Raw genomic sequence first — 12591 nt, 5'->3', positions numbered from 1 at the left:
AACCTTTATCATGATAAGAATAAAAACTTGAAGCAGGTACCTTTGTCTTCAGAAATGTTAGAGCTATATACTGTAAAAATTTCAGAAAAAAATATTAAAATGGAACAGAGTTGTAGCGAGGTAAACTCAAAAAACGTGATTTCATTTTTTTTATTTTTAGGTTAAAATTGCGATTTTGACAATGTTCCCCCACATAAAATTCAAAATAAACCTCATTTTCGTTTTCAGCACCCTCGAAAATATAAAGTATGAATAAAATTAGCCATTCACCACTCCGTGGTCAGTATCTCGAAAACTAATCGCTTTTTTGAGGGTGTCCCGCTCGTGTATAATATCACAAAAAATTGTAACGTGATAGTATGAAAAAATAGAGGATATGGCAACGGTGTTACAAGTGATGGCCGGATCCAATGCTAAAATCTACACAGACATATTAGGGTGCACTAATATCCTAGATGTCCAAAAGCTGATACCTCAGTTTTTGTAGTACTTGGTTGTAGTCTCCATTTCTTAAGGTATTCGCTGAGGATGGATAAGTCATTCGCGGGAGTGATTTCTGTAGTTGCTAAAGATTGGTGGCTTGTTGCAAGGGTCCAGTCGTCAGCATATCCAAACTTTCCAAAAGGGGCAAGGACAGAACCCTGTGGAAGGCTATTGTTAAGTTTCATCTGTCTACTCGTCTCCTTTCCCATTATAACCTGGAAGGCTCTGTTTGTCAGCATGTTGTCAATGAGGTTAATTATCTTTCTGCAGGGGATAATGCGGGCCAGTTTATATATTAATCCCTGTCTCCAAACAGTATCATATGCTGCTGTTAGATCTATAAATATTGTTGCTGTCTTTTGTTTCGTTTGAAAACTAGCTTCTATAAAAGTTGTTAATGACAGCACTTGGTCCGTATAGCTTCGATGAGGGCGGAAGCCAGCTTGTTCAATGGGGACATTTTTTAGTATCCTGTGACTAATTATGTTGAGGAGAAGCTTTTCTAATAGTTTATATACCATGCTGAGCAGAGCTATGGGGCGGTAGTTTTCTGGCTTATCGTTTGATAAGCCAGATTCATCAATCCAAAGATTGCCATGAAGATAAGCCAGATTCATTAATTATCCAAAAATCAATCCAGACATAACTGCTCGGGGAGCAAAAATCGTACTCGCCTTTGCCGATGACGTAGATGTAGTGGCACAATCAACATTAGTAGTTTTGGATATTGTCTCGAGCTTTGAAGAAGCTGCATTTAACATCGGTCTAAAAATAAATTAAGACAATTAAAATACATGGTCGTCTCAAAACAAGAACGACAGCGAATAAGGCAAAACATTACTATAAACGATCATAATTTGGAAGTGGTCAAAGAATTTAAATATCTAGGAGCAACAATCGCAGTGTGCAGGATTTATATTAGCATCCAAAAAATAAGAGTAATCCATATCGATTTAATTTTTAAAGTCTTAAACAAATATTATTTACATATATTGTTTACATTACGTAAATAGGTGACATTGGTTTTGCAATATAGGCCACTCGTTTTGAAAACACCGAAGTCAGCAATTATGTTACTATGAGTAAAAAATTTTTTTGAGATGTGGTGCTACAGGAGAATCCACAGAATATCGTGGACTGAAAAAGTAACTAATATAGAGGTGTTACAAAGAATGAAGAAAGAATGTGAAGTCATAAAAACTGTTAAAATTAGAAAGATTCAATATCTGGGTCATATAATGAGGGGCGAGAAGTACGTATTACTTGGGTTAATTATGCAAGGGAAGATACAAGGGAAGAGAAACCCAGGACGACGCAAAATATCCTGGCTAAGAAATTTGAGAGAGTGGTTCGGTTGCAGCTCATTAGAATTATTCAGAAGTGCAGCCAATAAAATTAAAATAGCGATGATGATTTCCAACCTCCGATAGGGTAAGGAACCTGAAGAAGAAGAGTAATTCACGGACGCATTGGGGTGTAGTCAATCATAACAAAACAATTACGATTTATTTATAGACGGAGAAAGCAAAGAAAATATTATTCATTATTCAGACATCGACGTGGTTAGATCAGAGACGTTGTCCACCAACTAGTTACTGTCGTATTTAGTGTTGTAAATAAATATATTCTGGTAAATAGTGTTTTAACAAATCAACCCCATCATCGGGGGTAACAACCCCCGTACCACCATAACAGGAAACAGATCTTTCTTTGCAATGCAACATCTAATGAAGTCAAAACTTCTTTCACGAGGTGCAAAAATCCAAATATATAAGACCATAATACGACCAGCAGTCGCGCATGGAAGCGAAACATGGACTCTAACAAAAAAAGAAGTAAATAAATTGCTGGTGTGGGAACGTAAAATCCTTCAATGATATATGGCCCTTGCAGAGACAGCGTGACAAACGAATTGAGGCACAGATACAATAACGAGTTAAGAGTCTCTATTCGGAAAGGAAAATCAAGTCAGATATATAAAGGCCAATAGGCTCAGATGGGCAGGACATGTGATACGCAGTAACAACAATCGCCTTACAAACAATGTGTTCTGGGAAAGACCAGATGGAAGAAGGTCTGTAGGACGGCCTAGAAAAAGGTGGAAAGATGCAGTCAAAGAAGATCTGGAGAAAATGGGAGTGAGATAATAGGAATTAGTGGCACAGGACCGACACACATTGAAGGCAGCAAAGACTCACGAAGTAAACGCAGTAAAGACTCACGAAGAGTTGTAACGCCATTGGTGTATTTATAATATATTTGTAATTAAATTAATAATGGTTAAAAATAATACACTTTATTTACCTGTATCTAATCAGATCATTATGTTATTTCATCTTTAAACAGGAGCTTTCCCATTTTTGCTCCTCTGTATTACTTTTCAAATTCCTCTACGGTTGGCTCTTTTAAGGTTTCAATGTCTGCCTCGTCGGCTTCTTCGTCCACCGTTTTCTCTTCCTCGTGTATTTTTTCTCCACAGAGAATAAAAGACTTCTTGGTATCTTTGAGAGAAAAATTCTTACAAAGATTTTTGGGGCCGTAAATGAAAATGGGCTATGGCGTCGAAGATACAACTTTGAACTGTATCAGTTATACACCAATCCAGATATTGTGAAAACCGTTAAACTGCATAGAAGTAGATGGGCTGGACACATTTCTAGGATGTCAGATCACGAATACACTAAGAAATTAACACTTTCAAAACCAGCGTGCACAAGAAATGGAGGGAAGTTGCCAGGAATCGACAGGAGCAGTCCAAGATCTACAACTGATTGTCGAGCCACTTCTAATGATGATGATGATTCCTCCGTCGAGAGTTCTTTGTAGTGATCTGGCCATACTTGCTTATATTCACTGTCATCTAAACTGCGCGTCATAGAAAACGGGCACCCTAAAAAATGGGTCATTTTTGATGTCGCGTATCTCCTAAACCTGTTGTCCGATTTAAATGATTTTTTGAATATGTTATAGCCCTATTCTTTGTCAATATCTTTGTAATAAGATTTTTGCAAAACAGCTAACTTTTCATTGTATACCGGGTGTACGAATCAAGCTGTGTTTTTTCCTCAAAGTTCGCAACACCCTGTGGATTATTCTAGCATTTATAAAATACTGAAATTAAAATTCAACTATAGCCTTAGGCTTTCTTAACATTCTGTTTTTTTATTCATTCGCTTATGTTGGATAATACAAAAGTTATGTACTTTAACAACTAGCCATGTTCTTCATCAGTACAGGGTGTTATAAGTCTAAAGTGTTTTAGGGACTAAATAAGTTCGACAAACTTTAAGGGGTAATTCTGCATTAAAAATAATGACAGTTTGCTTTATAATCATATATCCGCAAAAGCTTCGTTTCCGAGATACGGGATGTTAAATTTTTTCTTACAAACTGATGATTTATTTATTGCTTTAAAACCGGTTGAGATATGCAAATGAAATTTGGTAGGTTTTAAGAGATGGTTATTGCGCATTTTTTGACATTCAACTAAGAATTTTATATTCACTATTGGAGCGCATACGGGTAATATGACCGATCATATTATTCGTATGTACGCCAATGGTGAATAAAAAATTCTTAATTGTATATCAAAAAATGTTAAAAAATTACGTCTTAAAACCCACCAAATTTCATTTGCATATCTCAACCGGTTTTAGGGCAATAAATAAATCGTCAGTTTTTAAGAAAAAATTCAACATCCTGTATGTCGGAAACGAAGCATTTGCGGACATATGTTTATAAAGCAAACGGTCATTAATTTTTCATGCAGAATTACCCCTTAAAGTTTGTCGTACTTCTTCAGAAACACCCTGTACTGATAAAGAGCATGCCTAGTTGTTAAAGTACATAACTTTTGTATTATCCATCATAAATGAATGAATCAAAAAACAGAATGTTAAGAAAACCTGAGGCTATAGTTGGGTTTTAATTTCAGTATTTTATAAATGCTAAAATATGCCACAGGGTGTTGCGAACTTTGAGAAAAAAACACAGTTTGATTCGTACACCCGGTATATAATGAAAATTTACCTGTTTTGCAAAAATATTAATACAGTGATATTGACAAAGAATACGGCTATAACACATTAAAAAAATCACTTAAATCGGACAACAGGTTTAGGAGATACGCGACATCAAAAATTACCCATTTTTTAGGGTGCCCGTTTTCTATGACGCGCAGTTTATTTTACCCTTTTTATTCCGTAAAAAAAAAACAATACATGTAGTCTATGGCAATACATTAAGCATTGATGTGTCTTGTGTCTTTAGCACAAGACACATTTTAAGCAGATCACATTTTACCTATTAAACCACACTTTAAGCATAATAAAATATTCATTTCATTTCATTATCGGGTATATATAATACCGTATGAAACTAAAATTATACAAAATGCCATTAAGCCTTAGAGTCTCTTGGCTTCGATAGTCTCAACTAAATTCTTCCACTTTTTCCGGTCCTTCACTGTTCTCTCCATTCCTTATACCTTATACCCATTTCTTCTATGTCACTCCGGACTACATGAAACCACTTCCTTCGTGGTCTCCCTCTTCTTTTCTTTCCTTGTTCTCCTGCAAAACTCTTAGGGCGTTTCTTTCTTGTGGCATTCGTGATACATATCCCAACCATCTAACTCTGCGCCTTGATTTTCTGTGTTATTCTAGGTCTCTTATACATCTCCATTAGCTCCTGGTTTGTTCTTCTGCGCCATTCCCCGTTAGCCTCTTTTATACCACCAAGAACTTTTCTAAAGATTTTCCTCTCACAAATCTCTAGCTTTTTTTATTCTTTCTGGTTCATTGTTGAAGTTTCACATGCATACAACACCGTTAGTCTCATTATTGTTTGATAAGTTCGAATCTTGGCTGACCTGGACACGTTTGTTGCCTTCAACGGTGCGTTTAATGATCCTACTGCCTTTCAACAATTGTTTATCTATTTTTCTCTCTTCGTCTCCTCTATGTGTAACTCTTACTCCAAGGTACTCAAATTCAGTAACCTTCCCAAATTTATACTCTCTGTTATTCGTCCTTAGAGTGATCCATTTATTCTCTTCTGGTTTTCCCACTCTCATTTTTCATATACTTGGTTTTTTCTTGATTTATAGTCGGGCCATATTTTCTACTCTTCAAATTTTGTAAACATTTTTCGAAGTCCTATTCTTGAACGTGTCAGAGACACCAAGTCATCTGCAAAACCTATGCATTGTTGTCTTTTGTTCAGAATCGTGCTGCTTGTCTGGACATTGGTTCTTCTATTATCTTTTGTAGTACTAGGTTGAATAAGTAGGTTGACTTGTTTCAATACTCTAATGGCGTAACTGATTTGAAAAATTCCTTCTATCATGACTTTATTGACTGTACTGGTTAGCGTCATTTTAACTAATCATCTCAGTTCCCTTGGTATTCTTAGGGTAAGAGCAGAACAAGTAGGTCTCGGTGTAGGTGGAGGTGGAGGTCGCGGTCGATGTCGACATCCATGTAAAACAAACACATTGTACTGAATGAAAGAGAACAGAGCAGGTAAGTCGCTGTGGAGGTTTAGCGCGATGTCATCCAGGAGGTTTACATCGATGCTTTTGAAAATAAAATGAGTTTGTTTTACATGGATGTCTACTTCGCGGTCTACAAGGATGCTTCTCTGTGACCGGTCCGTTAGAAGCCAAGTTGTCATTACCTGCGCTATCTGAGTTGATACTTTTATATAATCCCTTTTTTGTATTCCGTTTATTTTTGAATTTCTAAAGTAATTAAATTCAGTAAATTTTTGAAATATGAAGGAGGATCTGATTATTTACAGCTGAAATTTCATCACTATCATCACTTAACTGACACAACATCGCAAAAGCACAGTCTTTTTGTCATTCAAATTTCATTAAACTACTTCACTTGATAGTGGTTCTAGCTCGACTGACAGCGCAGGTTACCTCCTTGCTATGTGCTGTCGGCATCGACCGCGACTTAACTAGTGGCATCCACCGCGACCTACACCTCCACCTCGACCCACTTGTTCTGTTATTATCCTTAGCAGCTGTTCTTAGCAGTGATCTCACTGCTTCGGATGTGATGTAAATATGGAGATGGAGAGATGGAGTCGTAGGCCTGTTTAAAATCAATAAAGAGCATATGCAAGCCTAGATTTTGTGCGTAACTATTGTTTTGTATAAATTTTAGAATAAAAATTTGATCGGTTGTTGCTCTTCCCTATCTTAAACCAGCCTGGTATTCTCCTGTTAGCTCTGATTCATAGGTTTTTAGTGTAGTTCTTATCATTTTTGCCAATACCTTATGTACCACTTCTAATAGTGCGACACCTGTACAAACCTTATGGAAATTAGGTCCCAGTGGATTTCGTTCATACTTTGGGAAACTACTCTTTGAAGCATCCTGATAAAAAGTTTTCATGGGCACAACTCAATCGTATGAAGGATTTTCCAGATATAGAGGCACAAATTCGCAAAATTATAAGATTTACTGGGTATTCCAATTCCCTGAGGTACTGGTTATCTGGCAACATGTAGAAGTTTGGATCAAGGAAAAGTACTAGTAGTCTAGGATTTTTTCCTGGCTATCCAATGGCTACATTTACTTTGACCTTGACCTTCAGCGGACGTCATCTTCTAGAGTTTCGAGGGTTTTCGGCATTAAATTGATATAAACAGATTACTCATGGGTTTTTGGTATCGCTAAACATCAATACGCCATCAGAATTGACCTCCGGAGGGTGGTGGCCAGGGCCACTGCAATGGACGTCATCTTTTAGAGTTTCGATGGTTTTCGGCATTTAATTGATGCAAATGAATTACTGGAGGGTTTTTTGAGGTCGCTAAACACGAATATGCCACCAGAACTGACCCCCGGAGCACCTGGTTTCCAAGGTCAATGAAAGGGGCTCCTGGAGTTTCGAGGGTCTTTGGTACTACATTAATGCAAATGGATTAGTTATATGGTTTTGTGGTTGCTGAACACGAATGCGTGATCAGCACAGACACAGGAGCACCTGGTGCCTAAGACAGGTTATCTTCGGGAGTTTCGGAGAAATCAAATGGAGGAATCAAATGGATTACTCTTAGGTTTTTAACTCCAGAAGATAACCTGTCTTAGGAACCAGGTGCTCCTGTGTCTCTGCTGATCACGCAGTCGTGTTCAGCAACCCCAAAAACCTATAACTAATCCGTTTGCATTAATGTAGTACCAAAGACCCTCGAAACTCCAGGAGCGCCTTTCATTGACCTTGGAAACCAAGTGCTCCGGGAGTCGGTTCTGGTGGCATATTCGTGTTTAGCGACCTCAAAAAACCCTCCAGTAATTCATTTGCATCAATTAAATGCCGAAAACCATCGAAACTCTAGACAATGACGTCCCTTGCAGTAGCCCTGGCCACCACATCCTCTGGAGGTCAATTCTGGTGGCATATTCGTGTTTAGCGATCCCAAAAACCCATGAGTAATCTGTTTATATCAATTTAATGTCGAAAACCCTCGAAACTCTAGAATATGACGTCCGTTGAAGGTCGCCATTTGAAACAAAGTAAAGGTGCCATTTGATAACCAGGAAAACATTCTAGACTACTAGTACTTTTCTTTGATCCAAAATTCTACATGTTGCCTGATAACCAGTAACTCAGGGAATTGGAATACCCAGTCAATTTTACAATTTTCCGAGTTTGTGCCTCTATATCTTGAAAATCCTTCATCCGATTGAGTTGTAGCCATGAGAACTTTTTATCAGGATGCTTCAAAGAGTATTTTCCCAAAATATGAACGAAATCCACTGGGACCTAATTTCCATAAGGTTTGCGCGGGGTACTTTCACAGATAGTTTTATCACCTTTCTTGTGTATTGGGCAGATGAGTGCTGTGTTCCATTGCTCAGGCATCTTTTCCTGTTTTTTATAAGTCGAGCTATCTTTTGCTGCAGTACTCAATTAAGATTTTTTCCATGGCTCTATAGTAAGATAGTAGTGTAATATATTTGGTATGTTTTAGTGATGTTGGAGATTCTCCTGATCAGGCCCAAGAAGACATGGATTCCGAAGTATACCCATCTGAGGATGATTCAGAAAACATCGAAGCTACTGCACAATTTGACTTTATAGCTAGATCTGACAGGGAACTATCCTTGAAGAGAGGCGATTCTGTTACTTTATATTCACAGGTCTCCAATGACTGGTGGAGAGGAACTGTTAATGGTCAAGAAGGCTTAATCCCTGATAAATATATATCTTTAAAAATAAAGTAAATATTTTTAAACAAAAAACTGATAAAATTGGTAACAAACTGTAATACTTTTCAGAGATGACGACAGGGACAAGGTCGGGCTAAAATCCAGTTCTTCTGAAGAGTCTGTCCAAAGACGAACACTGAATTCCAAGGATTCAATGCTTTGTGACTATTCATCAATAAGCAGTTCTAACAATTCGCCAGTTGTGCAGTATAGTCCTGTAACTTGGAATAAAGTGTCCGATTTAGCTGAATCAATTGAAAATGCAACAGTTTTGTTAAATCAGGCAAGAGAGGTACTAGAAACAACTGTTTAAATGTCTTTGTGAAGTTTAGGGTTTTCAGATAAGGGAATTTTCTAAAAAAAATCTCAAATTTTTCCAAAAAATACTAAAGATATTGGTTATGTACATGCTTTTAGATAGCCCTAGTAAAAATACAATATTTTATGTTGTAACAATCAGAACATAAGTTAAGTTCAAGAATGTTAAAAAGGAGGAAAATATACAGGGTGAGTGGGGAGGAACGCACCAAACTTTAAGACTTAAATTTAAAATAACTCATAATATATGTTGTTATTCGATTTTCATTTGTTTCCAAGTTATAGTGATAGTAACACAAATTCAACAACATTTTCAATTTCGTTGCAACTCGAAAACGCAGCAGCATTATATTCTAGTTCAATCAGAGAGTGCAGCAAGGGTCTATATCGGTTTCGGAACTTTTTTGTCCCTCGTCAGTAGACACATATGCTCTTCTCTATGACTGAACCAGGATACTCCGACGAGTGCAGTCTCGGATTGTAACGAACGAAATGGCTCGGATTCCGTAGCGACATCCGCTAAGAAAAAGACTAATGGTCGGTACTTTATGTCTCGATTAAACCCCGGTTAGTTAATCGGGACCTCTTTAGGATCTCTTGCGTTGTAATAAATGCAATTATAATTATTGTTATACTTATTTATAATTATAATAATACTTCTAATTGCATTTATTACAACGCAAGAGATCCTATGACTGAGAAACTATGTAATGTAATGTTAATTTATACGTTTATAACGATAATTTCCAGCTCCACTAGTTTCATCTCTTTTTGTTTCGCAATGTGTTGGAGAACTGTAGTCTCCAACCAAATAATTTTATTTCACAAACAATAAATATACCGCGCCGCCTCCGACAAAACATAAATAACTTCATTACACAGTGTCTCTAGACCAATTTCCAAGAAAGTGTTCATCCCCGCCTACCGGCGCGACGGACTGAATTCGTTAGCGGGGTGCAAGCGGCAGAGAGCTATCGAGACTCGTAACGAACAGATCCGCAAAATCTATGTTTTTTTCGGAGATTATAATCCACGTTGCAAGTTGCAAAGAACGCCAGTAAAATGTGAAATGTCGTTGTTGTGGTATTTTACGGTAGCTGTTCACTCAAATGTTCATATAATATTCTATTTCTTGCCCTTTCAAATTCCATTACAGTTCTGACAAAATAGCAAGTGTTTTATTTAATTAACCAATTCAACAGGCCAGAATTACAGCACGTTATCAAAGTTGATTAAAAGTTTCTCTACTGAGCAATCGAAGGCTAGCGGCACATTGAACTTCTGCAAGTGAAAACCGCTGAAAGAGACACCGTTATCAATTCAAGACTCTCCCTGAAGGGGTATTGAAAACCGGCAACCCTTCACAATGTATTATGTTTTCCACCTTTTGCGTTATTTTGCCGGTTATTAGCACGCTCATCACTGTGTACCGGTTTCGGGACTTTTTTGCCCCTTGTCAATAGACACATATTGATGCTCTTCTCTCTGACTGAACCAGGATACTCCGACGCGTGCAGTCTTGGATTACAACGAACGAAATGACTGTGATGCCGTAGCGACATCTGCTAAGAAAAAGACTAAGTTTTCAATCTAATAATACATAAAACAATATTAAAATATTCTAAATCCCATCAGATTGAAAACAATGGGAACCTTCTCTGGTAACAACCTCCGAGGCTTCTAAAAAAATACAAGCCATACGGATGCCAAGACTATAGGAAGAATAGGGAATTATACAATATATATAACTCACATCTCATCTGCTCAGCGTGGTAAAAGTTCCAACGAGAAGGTTTCCTACGTACTCAAAATAGAGTAAATAAATTAAACATTAAAAATGTATAAACATTTTCAATTTCGTTGCAACTCGAAAACGCAGCAGCATTATATTCTAGTTCAATCAGAGAGTGCAACAAGCGTCTATACCGGTTTCGGGACGTTTTTGTCCCTTGTCAGTAGACACATGCTCTTCTCTCTGACTGAACCAGGATACTCTTGCAGTCTCGGATTACAACGAACGAAATGGCTGTGATGTCGTAGCGACATCTGCTAAGAAAAATACTAAGTTTTCAATCTAACACATAAAACAATATTAAAATATTATTCTACATCCAATCAGGTCGAAAAAAGTGGGAACCTTCTCTGGTAACAACCTTCGAGGCTTCTAAAAAATACAAGCCATACGGATGCCAAGACTATACGACTACAAATTTGTAACTTAACATTGATTTAATGTTAAATGTTCTTATAATAAATATTCGCAAATACCGCTATGGACCTGGAGGCATTTTGTACTTCGTCTATGAAGATACAACGTTGCTCTCGTGATTTCGTCATGGTTTTCTCCACTTGTGTCTGCCGCATTTCTAAGACGTCGAATTAGTGCATCCTGTTTGTCTAGTTTTACCTTGTAAACCTCATTTTTGAACTAGCCCCATAAAAAGTAGTCTCATGGTGTTAGGTCTAGAGACCTTGGAGGCCAACTAATAGGGCCGCTGCGACCAATCCAACGCCTTGGAAATTTTGTATTTAAATACCTAACCTGACAAGCAAAATGTGCAGGATCTCTATCGTACTGTTAATGCATTTGCATTATGATGTTTAGTGGAACGTTCTGTGGGAGTCCTGGCACTTTATTCTGTAAAAAATTCAAGTACCCCTCTCCTGTAAGGCGGTTCTCAAATATGAAAGGGCCACTTAAATAACCATCGATCACACTACACCACACGTTTATACAGAGTGGGCCAAATAAAAGAGTCCACCTCGAAATTTGGCAGTATTTATCAGATTTTAAGGAAATAAAAAAACAGGTCAATTTTTGATCTAAGGGGGACACATTTTTATGGCACATATATCTGTCATTTGTCAACCTCCTCCCTTCCACTTCCCCACACCTTATTTTTAAATAGGGAATAGGGGTCGTGTGCTAGCTCATTTGAAAGGTTATTCAATTCTCTATTCAGTAATATTAACATTGCCATAATCATTTACACAGGATGTCCAAGAAAAATTATTTTGAATTAAATTAATTGACAATAAAAAAATATGAAAAAAAATTTTTTTTAAGAAACGCTTTTCTTTAGTTACGAGTAACTAAAATTAAAAATAATATAAAAAAATCAACTTAAAAGCAAAAAAAATTGAAAAAATCTAACACATCCGTCAAAGAAAAGCGTGGCGCGTGTTCATCGAATAAACGGTTTTCGCCCCACGCTTTTCTTTAACGAATGTGTTAGATTTTTTCATTTTTTTTTATTTTGTGATTTTTAGTTGATTTTATTATAATATTTTTAATTTTAGTCACTAGTAAATAAAGAAAAGCGCTTCTTAAAAATTGTTTTTCATATTTTTTTATTTTTTACTTTTTAGTCTTAAACTTGTCAAACATTAAAATATATCGTCACGTTTATTAAAATATGTATAAAACATATGATGTACTAACATGAAAAGTAGTCGGAATCTGCAAAAAATTTGAAACTATTGTTTATTAACGAAGCATAACGTAAACAATTAACGTAAAAAGTGAAATTATTTATTGTTCATATCATTAGCTATACAATCCGTG

The 12591-nt window shown here is 36.7% G+C and overlaps 1 protein-coding gene across 3 annotated transcripts in view; it reads left to right on the top strand.

Annotated features, from left to right (window-relative positions):
• The window catches only part of LOC126878714 (SLIT-ROBO Rho GTPase-activating protein 1-like), a 466675-nt gene that overhangs the window by 373456 nt on the left and 80628 nt on the right, over positions 1-12591 (top strand). For all 3 annotated transcript variants that reach the window (XM_050641582.1, XM_050641579.1, XM_050641581.1), the window contains exons 11-12: positions 8471-8719; positions 8778-9000. In XM_050641582.1, the coding sequence (XP_050497539.1) occupies positions 8471-8719; positions 8778-9000 (472 nt within the window). The remainder of the gene's footprint in view (positions 1-8470; positions 8720-8777; positions 9001-12591) is intronic.

The sequence above is a fragment of the Diabrotica virgifera genome, chromosome 10, assembly GCF_917563875.1.
Source record: "Diabrotica virgifera virgifera chromosome 10, PGI_DIABVI_V3a".
Classification (NCBI taxonomy): Eukaryota; Metazoa; Arthropoda; class Insecta; order Coleoptera; family Chrysomelidae; genus Diabrotica; species Diabrotica virgifera.
Note: the sequence above shows the minus strand (reverse complement) of the source record. Positions and strands in the feature narration are given on the sequence as shown.